At 41.8% G+C, this 20,913-nt stretch overlaps 2 protein-coding genes across 6 annotated transcripts; both read left to right on the forward strand.

Annotated features, from left to right (window-relative positions):
* Window positions 1-225: 225 nt before the first annotated feature.
* On the forward strand, window positions 226-10,163 carry LOC116603729 (probable serine/threonine-protein kinase kinX). 3 transcript variants are annotated; one of them, XM_048728432.1, is made up of 7 exons: window positions 226-362; window positions 1,166-1,206; window positions 3,090-4,146; window positions 4,390-7,374; window positions 7,885-7,986; window positions 8,120-8,206; window positions 9,128-10,163. In XM_048728432.1, the coding sequence occupies exons 2-7, from the start codon at window positions 1,192-1,194 to the stop codon at window positions 9,214-9,216; spliced, it is 4,335 nt and encodes a 1,444-aa protein (XP_048584389.1). In that variant the 5' UTR covers window positions 226-362; window positions 1,166-1,191; the 3' UTR covers window positions 9,217-10,163. The 3 variants fall into 3 exon arrangements, with proteins under 3 accessions (XP_048584389.1, XP_048584391.1, XP_048584390.1); XM_048728434.1 differs by having other exon boundaries at window positions 7,888-7,986; XM_048728433.1 differs by lacking the exon at window positions 226-362 and adding an exon at window positions 518-835.
* A 2,028-nt stretch (window positions 10,164-12,191) lies between these two features.
* On the forward strand, window positions 12,192-20,364 carry LOC116603767. 3 transcript variants are annotated; one of them, XM_032365458.2, is made up of 5 exons: window positions 12,192-12,559; window positions 14,916-15,080; window positions 17,039-17,797; window positions 18,930-19,184; window positions 19,662-20,364. In XM_032365458.2, exons 2-5 carry the CDS (start codon window positions 14,970-14,972, stop codon window positions 19,698-19,700), a joined length of 1,164 nt encoding a protein of 387 aa, XP_032221349.2. In that variant the 5' UTR covers window positions 12,192-12,559; window positions 14,916-14,969; the 3' UTR covers window positions 19,701-20,364. The 3 variants fall into 3 exon arrangements, with proteins under 3 accessions (XP_032221349.2, XP_032221350.2, XP_032221351.2); XM_032365459.2 differs by lacking the exon at window positions 12,192-12,559 and adding an exon at window positions 13,615-13,797; XM_032365460.2 differs by lacking the exon at window positions 12,192-12,559 and adding an exon at window positions 13,809-14,064.
* The last annotated feature ends 549 nt before the right edge of the window (window positions 20,365-20,913 follow it).

The raw sequence follows: 20,913 nt of genomic DNA on the forward strand, positions 1-20,913 counted from the left end.
TTTCCGGGAAATACATTATGTTGTAACTTGTGAATAATCGATCTGGAGGGCACTTCGATTTTCATCTATAGCATTTATTCCCCTTGCCTACATGTGACAAAATGGAGTGATTCCTTCACAAAAAGAAGAATGGAAAACTGAGCAATCTGAAGCTCGAGGAATCGACTCGTCTAACGGACAATAAGAGCCTGTTTTGACTTGATTGTCTAAGGGAAAAGCCACGACGCTTGTGATTGGCTGAAGATAAGTCCTCGGGGTTTTTGACTCGCCGAATATGGCTAGTGTGATCTGTATTTAAATCGTGTTTAAGAGCAAAGCAGACGAGTCATTTTGACAGCTTGAACGCAGCAACAGTGCGAAAGGTAAGTTGAAAAAGCTTTTGACGCATCTTACACATAATATCATCTTTCTTTATTCGACACGCGTGATTATAGTGAGCTATTGCTTTTGAGTGCTACTGTAAGCTATTGATCAAATGTTCATATTTTATTTTCCCATTTGAAGTTTATCATTAGGAGTCAAGTCAAGCGCGCAATTATTTTTACCGTAAAAAAACCTATTGTAATAGTGGAAAATTAAGAGATTGTAAAATCATTTTAGTAGTCTTCCTTTTCCCTTTATTTTGCGGGGAATTTGCAAACTCGCTGGTTCCTTGAGAGCCTTTGGGTAAGGCCATATGCATGCAGAGCTTACACCGAAACAAAAGAACTGAAAGCGATTGTAGACACGTGGTCGGCAGATCACTGAACATATCGCTGAGAGAGCTTAAACTCAAACCGCTGAAGCACAGTTAAAAGCAAATCTGCTGTGATTTTTCCCGGATTCGTGATTACTGGTGGGTTTTACTGGCTTTGATCTTGTGATAACCAAAAAAGAAACACATTCGTCTGAGCGTTTTAAGAATCGTTCTGTCTCCTGAGGTCATGCACCTGGCCGGCCCTGCAAATTATAAGTCGTAACATTTTTATATTTTTTTGTATTATTTTGTGTTCTTCCAGAACAAATTTTCTTGTGTATTTAAATCGAAGTAAAAATATTTCCTAAAAAGTGTATTAAAACCGTAACTTGTTATACCATTCGTGATTCCGTTTATTCATCTTGAGAATAACTCAACACCTCTTTACGTACAATGTATTGGAATATGACACCGGTTTTTATTGTACAGGGCGAATACTTCTACTTTCTTCAGTAATGTCAGAAACAGAGGTAAGACTAGAGTAATAAAACTTTTACAAAGCCCTTAATATTAACTCGGAAACTGACTGAAAATGGGAAGATTTGATTTCGGTTTCCGATAGAGACTATTTATACCTACCATGTTTTCTAGTGGCCGTTTTCTATTTATTTTGCCGTTTTAAAAAATCACCACAAAGTATCAAAATACGCAAAATATGCTGAGGCATTAGGCATTTTGAACGTTAAGTGAGGTTGCATTAAAAAACCCGTCTGAGCCAACCTGAGAACGTAAAAGAAATCATGATGAAAATTATTTTGTGGATGTGAAGTCTACTTTTTTGGATTGCTTGTTGATGGTAATATTGCAGAAGTTCCGTATTTATAGATTTTCATTTTTTTTTTCAGCTTTCCAGTCATTTGCTCTTTCATGAAAAATTCAGTCTCTTATTGTGAAGTGTTGCATTTCAGCATGACTTTAAGAGCTTCAAAAAGCGAGAATTCTATTTTGATATGAGGGTTTTGGATGCCCTGATCCACATTTCTCTTGTGCATCATATATCTTTTCGTTATCATCGAGAAGTTTGTAAAGTATGTGTCGAACTTTTTTTATCATAATACCTCTACGCTACTTCACACTTGTCAGGAAACTCTCCATTATCGACGCAAATCACATTCTTTTCTCATATGATCAGAGGTAAATGTAATGCGTTGCAAAATGTTATCAGTCAAAAGAACCTACCCACTTCAAACTAGCTGACACGACTAAAAAAATTGTGTTAACCACTATTGCATTTTGGCGTGAAAAACGAACCCCGAAAACGAAAAAGTTGTTGATATTGAATCGGGTTTTAAAAGATGTTCGTGTCTGATGCGTTTATTGCCACCAGCATTTAGTATTATGGTTTATCTATTTATTATATTAATTAATAGTGTAAAATGCAATAAACGGGAATATTGCAACCCGCGCTGCCTTTGGATATTTTATTCTGGAAACTTCCCATTTGTCTTCAGACTTATTACCTTTAAAAATATCTACCTCGAGCCTTCAACTCTCGGTAGATATTTCGCCACTATCCACCTCAATGGAAATGGTATAATTGTTAAGTATACTCAATATAAAAAGGTGATATAAACAAAGTGTCACAAATTATATACCATTAAGTCTTGAGGGATCAATAATAAATAGTTTATACTAATGATACCGTTTAATTTGGACGTATATTTCAAGATCTCTCATTTCGACTCATTAGAGCAGAATTTCTTCATTTGAAGAGCCTCATTCCTAACGGGAGCCAGAAAGATCTGTTTCCGTAGCTCTCTTGGCCATTACCTTAAAGGGTTTCTGGGAGCCGCCCTTTTGTCTGTCTACATACTTCTACAGGAAGTATGCTTATTTCTTTTTAGATGGTTATTTCGAAATTCCCTCACATAAGTTGTCTTTCAATATTGAGTGAAAACAAAATCAAAGGTGCGTCAGAGAAGTGCTCTTTAATATACTTGAAAACTCATAGATGGTTTTTCAAGTATAAATCCATGGAGTTTCGCACCGTTAGCATGAGAAAGGAAAAATTCGATGCGCAACTTATTTATCACTGCGATTTTCAAAACTATGCGAACTCTCGTTAATAATTTGGAACTGCTACACCGCTCTTCGGTTTCCGTCATTCAAACTATGGCGGAATAACATAACGGAATGGTTTTTTATTGGTTAGCGCCTCACGGAGAGATGGCGTGATTGGAAATACCATTTTAGTTTCTGACCAATAGAAACGCTCCAAGGATTCTTAATGACAGCAACCAAAGAGCGATTAAGTTGTTTGATCCTCGGCAGGAGTTCGCAGAATCTTGAACCCGCTGTAAAGTACTGATGTCGGTGTTTAAGCTAGACCAACACATTGTTTTATTTTCGACAGAACATGTGTGAGCCCACGCTCCGAGAGAAGGGAGATGGGGCCGATGAGCACAACCTTCAAGAGCAACTACAAGAACCTTTCATAGCAAACGAGACAAAACGTTCCCCAGACAGCGACACAGAATACGACGAGGAGCAGTCGCGCCTAAAAGACGACGTCGCGGATGGCCAGACAGACGACACCGGACGAATACATAGTTACGCTAATGGTGTCCACACTGATGACACGACTTTGTCTGAACAGGAACAGGCGGAGGTCAGACGCGTACGTTTTGACGACGCCACAGAGATCATGAACGACTCAAGTACACAAGAAACGATTACTAGAACTGACCCAGCAAACACAGACCTTACAGAGACCAATAAAACACGTGCTTTTGAAGAGGACGTACAGACAGAAACAAAAGATTCTTTTGTGGAGAAGTCAGATGATCAACAAGACGAACGGCAAAATGACGATAATGACGAGGAGGTTGATTCATCCACGGGATCATTATCTGTAAATATCGGCTCCAGTCGACCAGAATCCGAGACGGCGTCTGTCAGGGAATCACCAGAAAGTGACAGTGGTAGCGAGGAAAAGGTCACTATCGAGGAGGACGATGTCCCCGAATTCGAGATGCCGGAATCCGATGGAATTCGTGTCGACGAAACAGAGAATGGTGAACAAGAAGCGGTCGATGAGCTTCCTGAGGACAAACCAGATACAGAAGCTGACAATTATGAGCAGAGAGAAGAAACGCCGACAAAAGAAGACGCACTAAAATCAGAGTGTACGACAAGTGATTCTGAAGGAACCCCCAGTGCCGCTACATATGGCAAGAGTGATGGAGAGGAAAACGTTGCACAAGAATCCGAGGAATCGCTAGACGATGACGACAATAAAGAGAACGATGGAGAGGAGAAAGAGGAAGAGGAAGCAACTGAAGAGCGTAGAAAGAGAAAAGGTGAAAAGCTTCCCAAAGTGTATGTATCGTTCGAGAACACTGAAGGGGAAGAGCAAGACCTTAATGAAGATGCTAAGCAAGGCCTTGATGACATCCTTGAGGACGACAAAGGTAAGATGAAATCAATTATCATGGACCTCATATCGGGATAAGCAATCATCTAAAAGCTTGTTCGAGGGAGGGGATGCATCTTCAAATAATGCAAGATCAACTACGTTCTCATAATTTTCGAAGCTAAAAAATTAGAATTTTAAAATCAATATAATCGAAAGTCTTGTCATTATTTGTTTGTATTTTATTATTTATTGAAGACTTGTGTTACTTTATTGCACATAAATTGTCTGCAACATCCAGGGAAGGAGGGGCGTGATGCAACTGAGCCACAAGTCGACAGTGAAAGTCAACAGAGTGAACAGGGTAAAAGAGAGGTCGGCACACAGGTTGAAATTGAGAAAAGTGATGCAGAAGAAGAAAGCAAAACAATAACGGGCAAGGCTCCAACGAAAGAAGCCGATATGGAATCTGACGAAGTTGATACAAAGGGTGAGAAGGTCGAAACAAAAACAAAAGAATTGAAAGAATCCGAGGAAGTCGAAGCAGAGACTGGACAGGTTGAAGAACAGGCTGAAATGATTGAGACCGAACCTGAAGTGGTCGAGGTTCACGCTGACGAAGAGAAAGCTGACAAGGCTAAGATCGAAGAGGCTAAATCCGATGAAGCGGAGGCTCAAGCGGAAGCGATCGAGGCCAAGGTTGATAAGGTGGAAGCCGAAGAAGAGGAGACTCAAACAGAATCCCCAACAGAAAAGGTTGAAGAGGCTGAAGCAACGGCTGAAGTACCGATAGAGGATGCTGATACATCAACAGAAGAAGCAGAATCACCAGCTGCAGAGCCTGAGGTAGCAGTTAAAGAGGCTGAAGCACCAGTAGAAGATGATGCTTTTGAAGAACCAGAAGCACTGAATGAAAAAGCTGAAGATCCAAAAGACGAGGATGAAACACAGGAAGAAAAGGCTGAAGTACCGATTGACGAGGCTGAGGCGCAGGCGAAAGTGGCTGGGGAAGAGAAAGCGCTAGAAGAAGAAGCTGAAACACTGGTGGAAGAGACTAAGGTAGAAGAAGATAAAGCGCCGATTCAAGAGGCTGAAGCATCGGTTAAAAAAGCTGAAGCAACGGTTGAAGAGATCGAAGCACCGATTGAAAGGGCAAAAGAGGTTGAAGCTCAAAGCAAAGAAGTCGATGCGCCGGTTAAAGAAGTTGAAGCACCAGTTGGAGAGGCTGAAGCACCGGTAGAAGAAAGTGAAGTACTTGTTGAGAAGGCTGAAGCATCAGTTGAAGAGGCCGAAGTACCGGTCGATGAGGCTGAAGCATCGGTTGAAGAAGCCGAAGCACCGGCTCATGAGGCTGAAGCACCTGTTGAAGAGGCTAAGTCATCAATTGAAGAAGCTGAGGTACCGGTTGAAGAAGCTGAGGTACCGGTTGAAGAGGCTGAGGTACCAGAAAAAGGAGCTGAGGCACCGGCTGAGGGTTCCGACGTGCCGACTGAAGAAGCTGGGATGGCGATAGAAGAGGCTGTAACATCGGTTGAGGAAGCTGAAACATCGGTTGAGGAAGCTGAGGATAAGGTGCCGGCAGAAAAAGTCGAAGCATCTATTGAAGAGGCTGAAGAACCGGGAGAAGAGGTCGAATCACTGCTCAAGGAGGCTGAAGAACCAGAAGAAGAGGTTGGAGCTCAGGTTGAAGAAGTCGAAGCACCGGTTGAAAAAGCCGCGGCATCAGTGGAAGAGGCTAAAGTACCGATGGAAGATGCTGAAACACAGGCAGAAGATACCAAAGGAACTTCAGAAGAGGCAGACGCATCGGTTGAAAAGGCTGAAACTCTGGTAGTGAAGATGGAGCAGGCAGAGGCATCAGTTGAAGAAACCGAGTCACCGGTTGAGGAGGCTGAAGTACTGGAAGAAGAGGCTGAAGATCCCGTTGAAAACGAAGCAGCGGTTGAAGAGGCCGAGATACCAGCTGAAGAGGTTAAGGTGCCGATAGAAGAGGCACGAACACCCGCAGAAGAGACCGAAGCACCGGTTGAGGAGGCCGAAGCACTAGGTGAAACACCTATCGAAGAGGCTGAATCACCGGATAAAAAGGTTGAAGCACCTATTGAGGAGGCTGAAGCACCGGAAGAAGAGGTTGAAGCTACGGTTGAAGACGTCGAAGCACCGATGGAAGAAGCCGCGGCATCAGTGGAAGAGGCTGAGGTGCCGATAGAAAAGGCTAAAACACAGCCAGTAGATACCGAAGGACCGGTTGAAAACGCTGAAACATCGTTTGAAGAAGCCGAAGCAGCGGATGAAGAGACAGAAGAACCGGTTAAGGAGGCTGAAGCATCGTTTGAAGAGGCCGAAGCACCAGTTGTAGAGACAGAAGAACCGGTAAAGGAGGCTAAAGCATCGGTTGAAATAACCGAAGCACCTATTGAAGAGGCTGAAGCACCGGAAAGGGTCGAATCATCGGTTGAGGAGGCTGAGGCACCAGAAGAAGAGGTTGAAGCTCCGGTTGAAGAAGTCGAAGCACCGGTTGAAGAGGCCGTAGCATCAGTTGAAGAGGCTGAGGTGCCAATAGAAGAGGCTGAAACACAGGCAGAAGATACCGAAGGACCGGTTGAGGACGCTGAAGAATTGGTTCAAGAAGCCAAAGCACCGGTTGAAGAGACTGAAGCACATTTTGAAGAGGATGAAGCACCAGCAGAAAAACCGATTGAGGAGGCTGGACCATCGGTTCAAGAAGCCGAAGCACCAGTTAAAGAGACTGAGAGACCGGTTGAAGAGGCTGAGGTACAAGCAGAAGAAGCTGAATCACCGGCGGAAAAAGAAGCACCCGTTGAGGAAGCCGAAACACGGGAAGAAGAAACTGAAGCAACCAAAGAAGATGATGTGTCGGTTAAACAGGCCGAGCCATCCGAGGTAGTACCTGATGACGATATGGACAAAGAGGAGGAAATTGAGCCGAAGATAACAGCTGTAGAAAATATTCCAGATGAAGCCATGCCTATTGGAGAGGCTGCTACTGATGCGGAGCAAGAATCTGTAGAAGGCCAGTTTAACGATAAAGCAGAAGGAATTGGTGAAGTTGATGAGGATAGACAAGTGGAAGGAGAATTTATTAAAGAAGAAAAGGATGAGCGGTTAGACGCTGAAAGACCAACACATGAGGAGGAAGAAGTATCAGAAACAGAGATTTCTGAGCCAACCAGAACAGAGGACGAAGAAGAGACAGAATCATCGACAGTAGGGTCTCCTCCTTATACCAGCAAGGTGCAGGTCATCATTGGTGATGAGGCTGGAGGTAAATCGCCATTAACCCAGTCGTGTACCAGATCACATCTTCACATCCGCGCAATGATGGTCACATTCTTTTCATGTAGCTGGAAGATGACAACCAAACCAGTCCCAGGGATCATCCGCTTACCAATCACATCCGACAATGGACATTCACCCGATTCACGCATTCTATTATACGCAGTTGTTAATGGGGTTCGTACACTTCACGTTACTTTTTAACCTTATTAGAAAGCTACGAAACCAGGAGAGGCAAAAACCAGTGATCGTCCACCCACCGCTCATATCTCCGTCAATTGCCATCCAACAGAGTCACAAATGTGGCTGTACCCGATGATTTTCATATAACATACTCAAATGTCGTTATGGTGTAAAAGGTAAAAAGAGAGAGATTCTAGTGATCGTCCGCTCATCACTCGTATTAATCAAATACTGTCGAAAAGTAAATACGCGATGTTACTAAAATATATATTACCTATCCGTTACATCAAGCGCTTACTTTTGAACCTTTTTTAAGTAGAAAAATTGACTGGTGAAAAGAATGTGAAGGAGCTCGGGAGATTGTTTGAAGACCACACGGACGACACACCTAAAGCTGTTTACCCTAAGGATATATCAGGTGCGTCGACGACTTTCTTTAATAGAAAGCAATAGACGATAGTAATGATGATGATTTAAATGTCATAAATGACTATAGATCCTCCCTTGTGATTATGCATTAATAAAAAGATGTCTTGGATTTATCTTTTCAGGGAGCAAGAGTCCAGTTTCTGTGAGACGTTTCCGGGAGATCTTCGAGCACGGCGAGCCGCTTCTCAGCTCTGCTGCCCTCCACACAGGTAGGATATGTGGTACGCGAAGGCAAAATGAAAAATAAAGAAACCCAAGGTCGCTTACAAAAGGGGAAACACTCTCTGCCCCTAAATCTGTTGAGAATTCCCAGATACGTTAAGGTGTTGATCACATTTCAGCCTACTCTAGGTCCCCCAGTGTAGATGATAGAGTTTTGAGCTAATGTGCTGAATGTTAATGCGTTAAAACTATTTTTCCAATTACCCTTGAATTGCTAAAATGTCGTTTACTAGTTAGTATTAATGAGCATAGGTAGCGCAGTCGGCAGGGCGTGGCTCTGTAGTACCTGTGCCTCTCACCACAGGTTTCCCGGTCGCTCTGTAGTACCTGTGCCTCTCACCACTGCGTTCAGGGTTCGTTCCTGGTTCTGACGGGAGTTGAATTTGTTTTTACTTGCCAATGCTCCGAGGGATTTTTCTCCGGATTCCCCTGTTTTGCTCCCTCAACAAAAAACAACAATTTCGATCTAAGCTGTGCTCCGTGGTTAGACATGAGTCGTATGGCAGATGCCTGATACGCCCTAGCCTGCGTACATCCGGTAAACGCGAGCTTTACCACTGGTAATACAATACTTTTCGACCGGATCCCGGATTCGCGCAGGCTAGATACGCCCTCTATGCCTTCGACTCGTACACGTTGCATCTGTGCTCTCGTAATACAGGCTGCAAGGAGGATGTCTCACGCCCGTAGCCAGGGGGGGGGGGGGGGGGGTTCGGGGGGTTTGGAAGAACCACCCCACTCGACTGGAAGGTCCGCTCTATTAAAGGAAAATTGAGTTCCACTGCTCGCTAGGTCGAGCTCCCTAAGCGCTCAAAATCCTGGCTACCGGCCTGTGGCTACCTCCCAATTTTTACTATTAACTACATTTTTCATGCCATTTTTTTATAATATTTATTTTTCACCTTAAGCTCCCATTGAAGAAAACACAAGTCCTCCTCCTGGTATTGTCAAGAATATGAAGCTGTTGTTCGAAAACCCCAAAACGTTCAAGATGTAAGCTGTACACTAGATAGCGAAGATACTAGACTCTAGACTCGCAGCCGACCAATGAGCAACCTAGATAAATAGCGATGTAAGATAAACCATAATGTATTACCGAAGTCAATTTGTTTATAAAAATATGAATATGAAATCTTCAATTATTGTTTTGAAAGGATTAGGAAGATTTATATTGCAGTTTAAATAAGTTAATATTGAAGAATGAAGCATTGGACAAGATATTTTATAGCAAAAAGCAAATATAATATGTTCAATGATCCTGAACGCATTATGTAATATCTTATTTTTTAGGGGTGCGTTTAGTACCGTGTCGGAGTAAATTGATTTTCGGAAGACAGCGGAGATTGGTGGCAGCCTTTTAGCGGAAATTGAATCAAAAGATGATGCGCAAATCCACTCTGCTTTCTTTTCCAAGTCTACTTATTTTCTGTTGTGCTATATGTTTCTCCCTGTTGTAGATACTGTTACTTCACTACTACCCCAAGTAAATTTAGGTCTTGTACGATATGGGCTTATTTTGACTCCAAATAAACACACTCTCGAGCTAACGCACCCTTAAGACGTACAATATTTGAACTTGAAATTAACGTCTACTATCGAATCAGCCTTAGAACTGTAACAGATCTTGCGAGACTTAATTTCTCGGCAGATCTTCTACTAACAGTTATACGTTACCAAGATTTTCACTAGGCCGATGGATCTGTAATTTCTGCTAGCGGTTGGCGCGAGGTCTCACGTATCTCACACGACCCTCTAATTTTATCACCTTAACTGTATATCCCCGTATGTGTCAGAAGACATTTAGTGGAAATCATAGTGGTAGTGCTTGTTTGTACACCTTTTATAACATTTTTCAATTTTGCTTCTCATAAATTGCAGTACTAGAATGTCTGGATACTAACTTCATAGTACCATGATCAAAAAATAAATAAGGAAGTTCAGTAATCAATGACTGTATTCTTTTCCTTGTAAAATACCTTTGTGGGAAGGGTGAACTCAGCGCATAAAAGCATTTTCAGGAAGCTATATTCTTCAGCCTTGTGTGCGGGAAAGGGTTTGACGGTCTATCAAATTTGATGAATGAAATCATTTTGCAGCCAATCCACTTTCTATCGTAGCAGGCCGGGAGGGACTGAGGAAGAGTGACCTGCATTTTTTTAGCTGAGGCCCTCACTTTTGATCATTTTGTTGATTTGAACCCTTTTCTTTAGTTTTACCCGTATTTTTCGTTAGGTTGGTTTCGTTAGGCCATCATATTTTGTTCTGGCGGCGCGAAAGGTCAAGATCTTTACTTCCCTTTCCCCGCCCTCTCCCCGAAAAACACCGGGTAAACGCCTGTGAACTAGGAAGGATATTTCAGCCTGCTCTTCCTTTTCACGGTGCTTTGTAGCCCGTGTTTCATGGGAAAATGTTTTTTTTAAATGTGACTGGAGGAGGAGGCATGACAGATTGCATCATCTTGAGTGACGTTCCTTGCACACAAACGTCACACTCAGTATATAAAAAAAACTAGAACTGCTTCTGACCTTTCCAAAATCCTGCAGACAAATGGAGCGAGACTTGCACAACTACCAGTGTTAGCGACAAGGATTCCCAATTCATTGAGTACCGTAAAAACTCCAGTGCAGAACATAGTCAAAAGTGTAAAACTGCCTTCGTGCATGACACTAAAAGCGGCTGCTGCATGAAGCAGACTAGGCAAGACTTAAATATTTATTTTATTTGCTTCGGGGACAGACGCTATCCTATTTTTCTATATGTCTTTAGTAAAAATCCTGCTCTCCCTTGCCCCCACGACTGTGGAAAGAATGTTCGGGGATTTTAATTATCACGATATTCGTGACAAGTACTCCCAGGGACAAAAACCTTCCTTATTTAAGATACCCGGAGGGGGTTCTTCCCATGTCCACCTGATAGGGATGCTCGTCGTATTTTTTAGGGGTCAGGTATTTTTTATGGGGTATGGGGTATCCGAGAAAAAAATAAGCTTTCCTCTTGGAAATGGTATTTTTAAGGCTCCTGAGGTATTGTTTAGGGAAGCAATTTGCGGTCGTGCAGGTATTTTTTAGAGGGTATTTTTCGAATTTTTCGACGAGCAACCCTATCACCCTACCCCCCCCCCCCCCCCCCCCCCCCCCCGGGGGGGTAAGAAACTAGAGTCACCTACGCCGGGACAGAAAGCAGTGACTTTATCGTTTTGCAAACAGCGGTATATTATTGCTAATAACAGGCAGACAATAACAAACGTCAAAAGAATAACATGCAATTCAATAACTAGGTATTCTAACTCTCAGCTAACCGCACCGTTTTAAGCCTGACAAGCAACATCCGATTGGCAAACACCACATTTTAAGGGATGCATTTTAAAGCGCAACGATTTGTGGATTCCTATAAATTATTCGAAATCAGCTTTTAACATTGTCCCTTATAGTACTTATAGAAAAAACCGGTGAGTTTCTGCACGAACCCTTGATGTGTTCATATGTCCTCGCGGTTTCCTTTGAATAATCCTTATTACTTATATTTTCCCGCTATATCATTTTTATCGAAGTTATACGCATTTTAACGCATTTTAGTCTTTCGCCCACTCATGTTTACCATATGAGTGCAACCACATTTCTGTGTTGATTCTTCACAAAAATTCGAATTTTTCAAAATAAATGAATATAGAGCTTCACCATCCATCATCCTGTCTTTTTACGACAATTATCTTCGATAATAATTGTTTTACATTGTTTAGTTACATTCTTTAGCTGTGTCTCAAGATATTCAAAGGCATTAGAAGTGCTTACGGATGTGTGAGATTTTATCGCTAAGAAATCGCTTTATGTTTTTTGAACAGCAAAGAGATAAATATAAACAAAGACGTTAACACAATATACCACATCACAACACAACGGGACATTTGAATATTACTTGTAATAAACTTTCAAAAGCTTTTTTTTATTGATGCCGTGGTTGATTAGATATGAGTATTGAAAACTAGACAGACCTTAATAGTGTGTTTATTTAGCATTTTGTCTTTATCACTGGTATTGGATGGGATGTGGGATGGATAGATCCGGTCGGATCGAATGGAAAGAATGCAAAGCACTCCTTCGCCAGATCGCTTGGGGCCTCAGTGGTTTTGTTTCCCTAGGAACTAGTTGCTTAGGTCTAATAACTTTAACTGCTTCACACGGATCTGGACTGCCTCAAACGAACAAGGCGAGCTCGCACGCATGTTCGCGTTGTTTTGACGAGAAAGTGGATTTACACAGCGCAAAGGGAGATCGACTTGCTGACTAGCATACCGCAATAAAATCTCGGACGGCTTTGGGCCAGCAGTTATGTGGGAGCAGGTATGTTTTACTCGTGTTATACAGCAAATATATAGAAGTCAAAGGTAGATGTTGGGAGACTGTTTGATTTATTTATTGACGTAGAAGTGTAACCGTCGCTAGCATGCAAACTTCGCACCTTCGCACAAAATGTACCCCGATTTCTCTTTCGCGCGTCACTTTATCTTGCGACATCTCGCGACCAACTTTTGCTGTTTCCAGTAGTAATGACATGTTTTAAACTTTCTATAACACTAAGTAAATTTGTGATGTATAACTTCGATGCAGATAGCAACAAGGATGAATATTTAAGGTCTTTCTCTGAATTGCCAAGAAACCTAAATTAAAAGAAATTATCTAACTATGTATTCGTTACGATGTGGCTTGGTGGTTCGTTTAAAAGTCATCACCAAAAAGCACCGGTTCTTATTTCTCCGAAGCTTGTCGTACTTGCCCTAACGTGGAATAGCGCTTTCAATTAGGATCCCCTATACTTGACCCCTTTAAAACACAATAATCATATTTACATGTAGTTGTAAGTTCTATGTTGTATAGCGTTATGAAATCTGATTGCAACGACACAAAAAGAATAGAAAGTTTTGCGTGTCATGATTGATTTTATAGATGCTTACAAAGCACTTGTTTTTCCCTTCTACTTTCTACAAGTCCTCGCAAAATAATTCTGGTTGAGCATCAAACTGAGTTGAAGTACAAAACACATCAAGTTTAGATTCACCTTATAATTCCCCTATAATCCCTTAAACGCCATTAGGGGTAATTGATTGTTTATATTGGCAATAGAATTAAATGCATGTACTTTTTTATAATGCTTTGTAGAAGGCTGATAGATTCGTTTGATCTAGCGGTATCTCAAGTCTTAATATAAACAAAAACGCTTTTTTTTCACACTTTCTTTTTTGTTTTTGTTTACATTTTAACCGTAGGAAGTGCGCCAAACAAGATGTTTTGAAAAACATACCGGAAACATGGTTATAACAGAGTTAATTTTATGATCTTCCGGCCGCGAAGTATGCGCATATGCAATGAGATTCCTCATCAACAAAAACGACATCTCTCCCGTCTGTAATATTCAGATGCATCTAAATTGATTCCTCCAGTTTATTTGGATTCTTTCTGTTTCTCCACTTTAATTTGATTCTTTCTGATACAGAAGAGATCTAATCTTATATACCACTACCTGAATTTCCATTATGGCTCGCAGTACTCTTATTTCGAAAATAAGACGCGCGAGAAATAAGGTGCGTACAAAAGAAACCATATCACAAAAATGCGGAGATCTAACAAGATGGGTTTGCTCTCTAACGCTCTTTCGTTTCTGTGGGTAGTGGCCGGTCTGTAAGTTATTATCGGAAATTTGAACAAGTCGCTGTTTTCTTTGCTGCTGTTAGCTGCTGTTTGTAACGGATAAAGGTTTTTATCGTTTATCATAATTGCATTTTGACACAAACTAGACGGACGATCAAATGGCTCTTAAAAAAAAGCTTCTGAAATCAAGTAAGGTACAGGTACGTGCTATAAAAGTTGTTTGTTTCCAGCCTGGAAAAATGTATATTCTGCTATTTCCCCTTTTTTCAAATAGAGTAGGAAAATCGACTTGTTCTTTCATTTCATTAGATCAAATGCATTTGGCGAAGCGCTGTCGCCAAAGTTTCGACTAGGTACAAGTGCGTAACATGATCACCTGCCTGCATACTAAAATGCTCTTTTCACTCCTTTCCACCTTTTTACACGCTTCTAGTTTTTTTTAAACATTTTTAACCCAGACAATATTAGTTTGTGCTTTGGATCTAGAAGAATCCATGATTTGATATGGTGTTATAGTTATAATTATGTTCGGGAAGGAAGTGTTTTTAACCATTCGACTCCTGGCGGCGCTTGTCTTTTTATTTCATACTGTTTGCAACAATTATTCGAAGCTAGCTGAGTTCTATGCTTTATTGCACATTATGCATAAAAATCCCAATAACACACGTCCTTATGGGTTTTCCTCGCGGCGTTTTTCGCGCTTAGTCCATCGGTTTAATTGAGACTTCAAAGAGCACGCTGCACCGGTGTTGTTTGGCGTGGGAGGTTAAGTTTTGCATCTGGAGTCTGAAGGTTTCGCTTAGTTACTCGAGCTGGGTGTCTGCTCGAGTAATGTTAGACTTTCTGTGATGCTAACCGAGATGGTCAGCACGCAAGTCGCTTTAGACGTGACAGCAGCGTGAACGGTGGAAGCTTAGTTTATTTTTAGGCCCTCAATCGCTGAACAAGACCCATTTTAGGTTTTGGTTCATTTCGAGGCACAACGACTTACCTTCTAAAGTTTTATTTTCAAACCATTAAACATTCATTTGTCATTTATCCCCCATTTCAGAGCGTGACCCATTCTCACGCCATCCGTGTAGCGTGAAACTACAAGCCAGGCGTCATGACGCAGAGAGATGCCCTGGAGTCTGTGGTACCTATGGTGAACCGCTGGCTTGAAGGGGTGCATTCTGCTATGAAACATGGGACATTTTATGGAGCCAATGAATATGAGGTCAGTACCAAACATATAATGAAGTGTGTCTATTGAGATGACGGAATTGTCGGAATCCAGTTTCCCCAGCCACTTCTGCTTCCCGTTTTTCCGTCGGTCCCCAAATACCGTTCCATTAATTCCGTTTTCCCGGACTATAACTCCTTTATCCCTAGTTTGCGTGTTTTGTTCACAAATATTTCAACAGCAACCTACTTTATTTTCCAAATAGTGCCTTCTTAAGTTTTTTTTTTTATAATATCAGGATTCTAAACAAGGTCTGTAGGTAATCTCGGGCTAACCTCTTTCCAAGGCGTCTTTGGGCTGCGCAGCCACCTTTTTATGACGTCACAGTTTGATTTCTCGCTCGTGGGTCAGCGGACAGTGCTGAATAATGTATGCGCATGCGCGGGCTCTGGCAAAAACAATCGTAGTGTTGAACCGTTCGAGTAAAGGTACGAAAGGCTGACTTCAGTCGCTGTTTTTACTAACTGTACTATAATCATAATCGGGTCCTTGTTTAAGGCCTGATTACCAGGCCCGTAGCCAGGGGGTGGTTTAGGGGGTTCGGACGAAGGTCCGCTTAGAACAAACATAGCTATATAACGTTTGGCTGAGATATACAGTGCACATCAATATAATTATCTTTATTATTATCGCTATATGTTAAAAAGCTCCCTATTAATAACATTTAAAATACGAGATTGGTTACCTAATGTAATAAAGCGAGGAGAGGGGTATACCGGAAATTTGGTCCACTGAAATGGAAAAACGAACCACCCCGCTCAAAATCCTGGCTACGGGCCTGATTACACAACATGTTTTGAAATGTTTCGAGAGTCGAAAACATCCTATCATTAGGGGTTTAAAAAACAATTAAACAACAACAACAAAAAACGCAGTAAAATCGTTATCGCAGTAAAATCGTTAAATCCAACATCGCGGCCGGAAAAAAAGTGTGAATCGTGAGAATGCAAGAAACATTTTGCGCTAAAGTTAGAAACATTTTATTCAGTTCGGGACGAATTTACAGCAAAAATTTGCGTCACTTCCGGCTGTTGAGGATTTACCTGACAGACGGTGCTGCTTGCATAGGCCTGTGATGCACAGATGCAAGGAATTGACGTATGAGAATATCATTTGCTGCACGCATTGTTTCACGGAGCCATGATTCTATCCCCTACGGTGATATTGGAGGCTGGACACAAACTAACTAAACAATCGACTCTCTTTCATATCATAGTAGTTAGCGAATCAAGCGGGAATAGGTAGCAAGAAAACAAGACACAATTTTCCCTTGTAGAAAGTGTCATCTTTCCTACTATTCTCCTTTCTCCTTTTTTTTTTGCTTCTAATGTAAGTTTTTGATGTAGCTAATAAAAGTTTCTGATACGTATAATATCTAATATAAGTTTCTGATAAATCCTGTAAAAAACAAATAACTCAAATATTGAAAAAAAGCATAGCTTATTCAGCGTAAGCTATTGTCTAGCCTTGATTCTTATTATAGCATCTCTTAAAGTGTCTAAGCCGATTGACCGTCTTTATAACTCATCACAGGAAAACTAAAAATATCTGTCGCCATCAAACGCACACACAATTGGATTCAACACGAATAATGTTGTCACTAATGTAATTAAGAGCGCAAAGCTATCAATCTTTACGCGCAAAATACTGGCGTAGGCGTAACGATAGTGCCGAGCTCGGGTTATCAGTAGGGAGAAAGAGAAAAGGTACGTAAACAAGCGGCCGAGATCACATGACCGGCCTGTGTGGGTATGATTGGATAGCTGGTACGCATTTCGTCTTGAGATCTCATTCTTGTTTCTTCCTCATAGATCCATCTCTATACTAGCACAGTTAAATAGGACGCGATAAGTAAATCGTAAACTAAAGGGATCCAAGCGCTGATATTTGTTCGCGCTGTCGACATGTTTAGGTCAAAGAAAACCATTTATCGAGAATTTTACAATTTACAGGAATGTATCCAGGCAGATGATAACGAAGACGAATCAAGCGCAAACCTGCCCCCAGGTAGCGCCATCTACAATGAACTCATTCATGAACAATCGAGGATCCCAAAAATACATCATAAGTTGCAAAGACACAAAGATATCAACTGTAATTTCGAGGTACCATCAGAGTATCCTGGACTACATGGCGACCCTACGGCTTCCAAGTCCTTGTCAACAGACGATATCCCATTATGCTTCGATAGCAGTGAACGGCAGAACTATTTACTTGCTCGAAACACCGTCAGAGAGTCATTCGACTCGACCGCCGTTCAGCGGCCGTTCTCGCCGGCATCGACAGTTGAACAGCTCTCTCTAGGAGGCGACGAAGTACTAGATCTACACCCGCAATTTCGTAAATTGAATTTGATGAGAAGAGCGTCGGATGGAATGATAAACCCTCAAATGGTCAAGCGGCTGAATAGTCAATGGGAGACGTCGCGTTCTATCAGTGATGTACGTTGTCCTAGCCGCGATTCCAGCGCTCACTCTAGTCGCCCTTCCACCCCTAGAGTCTCGGGGTCAAGTGGAGGCGGCAGAGTCAAATTGCCCTCGCTTTGTCAGCAAGTCAGTCCTCGGTCCAGGGATAGCAGCAGATACGGAGACCATGTACCGGCCATCGTGAGGTCTGATGACGAAGAATGCAGTGTGTCAAGTTCGTGTTCCAGTAACAGGTCAGAGCCACATGGCGAACGCATCAGAAGTCTGCACCCTGCGCAACCTCAGGTAAGGCTTTTATTTTTCCTTGAACTGAACTGAAGAATTGAACTAAAATGACCTGGAGAACTGAACATACCAGAGCACTCCACCCAATCTTATTCACTCCATCCAGAAAGCGACATTAAGTAAACCATTCGCATCCGACCCCTCATGACCATTCCACTCCTAGCCCTTCCATCACACAGTGGGCCCTTTGCATCCGACCTCGAAAACATGACCACCTCAAACGACGATCTTTACTCTCTACCTCCGTCAAATGGTATATCCCCGATACTGCGAACCCTCTATTCCCTTTACCCATTCCCGTGCTCTCGGTCTGCATCATCACTCCCGCACACGGTATCCGTCAGTCTCCTTTGTTAAAAGGTAAACAAGCACACAAAAAATTGGTACTTTGCGTTGTGTCGTTTTACCTAATATGCACCTTGAGGGTGTGAACATAGCTTGCCACCCTTTGCAGCCACTTTTATTAGAAATGCTATTTTATTTAATATTTAGTCCTCCATTTAGCCATTTCAATGTCTTTGCGGCTACACTAAACGCGAGATTGGAAGCACTTAGGAAAACATGAATAAAATAATACATATTCTTAAATTTGCATTAAAATGCTTCCCTAGGGCTAGCCAGAGGGTGAAAGATAATTAACTATATCGGATATCAAATAAATGCATCCGTTTGAAAATTGTTTTCATTTTATTTCGTGACATGAATCTGAAGGTTAATTATTTAATTTGCTTTTTGTTTTGAAAACAACAATACCGAGGTTTCGCATCATTCAGGTTGCTTTGATAAAATCGTTGAAAAGCATGTAAAACGCAATTTAGCTGGGCAAAGGCTAAAGTACTCTAAAATGTCAAGTGTCTTTACCCTAATCTAAGTGCTATTTACATTTATTTATATTCTCATTAAAATCTATATTGCCATATCCCAAAAACAATTTCAGACATTGCACTGGTCGCAATTGCTTTTCAAAATGAGGCATACAACTACACCTTAACCTCGTTCTATGGTCTCTTGGGTAATTTTCTATGGCGTCTAGTTGCTATATTAAAAAAATTACCCAAAAGACCCCAAAGACAAGGTTGACCAGATTCGTTTATTTTGGAAACCAAAGTGTGCCATTTCCCGCTTTTTTTAGGACGCACCAGTCCTTGCGCAACGGAACGTACAACACCTGAGACTACAACGCCGTGGCTCCCTTCCCGCTGTCATGTCAGCCATGAGGCATCGCGGGCTCCCTAAAGTCCTGGAGGAAAGCCCTGCGCAGGCGCTCAAATGCCAAGAGGAGCCGGCACTCGTGGTACGACCGAATCTCAAGATCCCGAGGCATCGAATGCGCTCCAGGAGTCTTGACGGGCAGCTAGGAACGCCTGCCCAGTTTGCACAATACAAGGTTCGAGGGAATTAATCATTGTAGGACGTATCTAGAGAAAATGTAAGGATGGTGTACAGAGTGGTATCTCACTAACTTCTCAGGGCGATTGTCAAAATGGCATACTAAGCCACGGAAACCATTCCTGCACATATCTCCTATTACCGGGGTGCCCGGGGTGCCAAGTGCGTGGTATTTCGTCACTCCATCTGGGTCCATCGGTTTTCATCCATAAACCGCAAAATCAACCACTTTCTTAATTAACTACCGGCCGGGGTCGAATTGATAGGGTGGGGTCCGGACCCCCCCTCCCCCTCTCTGACGATAACTTGTAAGATTAGCATCTGTAATTACGAGAGGTTAGAGGTGGGGTAAGGTGTCTAAACGTACAACTAGACAGCGAAAATCTGCGGCACCACGCACTCCAAGCTCACCCTGATTTTGCACCTAAGAAAAATGTATCTGGCACCTGATCTAACTACTTTTTTAATATTTCAGATACGCAAGCTAATGGAGATGAAAAAAGAAAAAGAGTGACACATGAAAGTCACACCATGCCATGAACAACGTATCGAAATTCTTCAAAATAACAGTGGGCTGACGACGCGATAAGCTAACGCAAATACAACAACAAAAATAGTCTAGCCATAATGCCTTGCTTTCCCTGAATTTTCTCTATGTGGGGGTTTTTGAAAGATTAACAATAATCTAGACAGGCAAGGGTTAGGATATTCAATAATTAGTATAAATCGACGTCTGTAGACAGTGTCACACGTACGCTTATTCTCTCGCAACTTGTTGTATAAAAAAAGCAAGGTGCATGCGCGTTTTGCACGTGTGACACCTCCTAAGCAACTTGATATTCTCTTCTCAAAGTTAAACTTGAAGTAGGACGGACGTTTTTCTTCAAGTCGCGGCAATAACTTCGGGTGTGACGACATGGGCGTACGCTTGACAAGTCTCAGCCAAATAGTAAACGCGTGACAGAGTCTTAAACAGGGCAGTATTTAGGCAACTTTTGCTTGAGCACATATATCTATACGAGATTGTCCAGTTTAACAGCTAAACGCAAATCTCGTGGAAACATGCATTAGCCACCACAAGTCAGAACTTGTGGACCAAGTTTAGTCAATGGAAAAAAAGTAGGCTCAAATTTGTGACAGTCATCATAACCGAATATAAAATAAAAACAGGAAAAACATTTTCTTGTGTGTTGTACATTAAACATGAGGTTCCGCTATAAAAGGGAAACTGGGAAAGCTCCTCCCAGCCCCGGGCTCAAATTCGCAATTATTAAATCAGAACACTGCCAAGCCAGCAGTCACAAATTATAAGTCTCCTGTAAAATTGCTTATCTCTGAGCCTCAGTCGGTTGGAATAAAACTATGTTTGCACAGGTAACAAGACAGTTGATTTAAGAGATTGATAAAGGTAATTTACTTTCCACTCACGTGTTCGGTTCAAATTTTTAAATTTTGCGCTATCCATAAACTAACGCATCTATATAAATTAATATCGCGCTGTGATGAAAATGCTCGTATTTTAGAGTGCGCACAGCTTGGTATAGCATTATTTTACTAAAAATTAAACCGTTTTAGATGGACAAATATTTAAATTTGGTTAACGATTTGAAATTTGAATTTAGCGCTCAGAGCAATTATCCTGACATGTTGACACATTGACGGCTGATTGATAACTGATTGTTCTTGAGCCCAGGGCTGGGAGGAGCGTTCCCTTTTATAGAGGAACC

This window comes from Nematostella vectensis, chromosome 1 (genome assembly GCF_932526225.1).
Source record: "Nematostella vectensis chromosome 1, jaNemVect1.1, whole genome shotgun sequence".
NCBI classification, from domain to species: Eukaryota; Metazoa; Cnidaria; class Anthozoa; order Actiniaria; family Edwardsiidae; genus Nematostella; species Nematostella vectensis.

What these genes read in the sequence shown, in the direction of transcription:
- LOC116603729 (XM_048728432.1), top strand. An exon ending in CATTGGTGATGAGGCTGGAG is followed by an intron (nt 7,375 to 7,884) that starts GTAAATCGCCAT and finishes ACCTTTTTTAAG; the next exon opens with TAGAAAAATTGACTGGTGAA. An exon ending in TTACCCTAAGGATATATCAG is followed by an intron (nt 7,987 to 8,119) that starts GTGCGTCGACGA and finishes TTATCTTTTCAG; the next exon opens with GGAGCAAGAGTCCAGTTTCT.
- LOC116603767 (XM_032365458.2), top strand. Translation starts at nt 14,970, where the DNA reads ATGACGCAGAGAGATGCCCTGGAGTCTGTGGTACCTATGGTGAACCGC. An exon ending in ATGGAGCCAATGAATATGAG is followed by an intron (nt 15,081 to 17,038) that starts GTCAGTACCAAA and finishes TACAATTTACAG; the next exon opens with GAATGTATCCAGGCAGATGA. An exon ending in TGCACCCTGCGCAACCTCAG is followed by an intron (nt 17,798 to 18,929) that starts GTAAGGCTTTTA and finishes CGCTTTTTTTAG; the next exon opens with GACGCACCAGTCCTTGCGCA.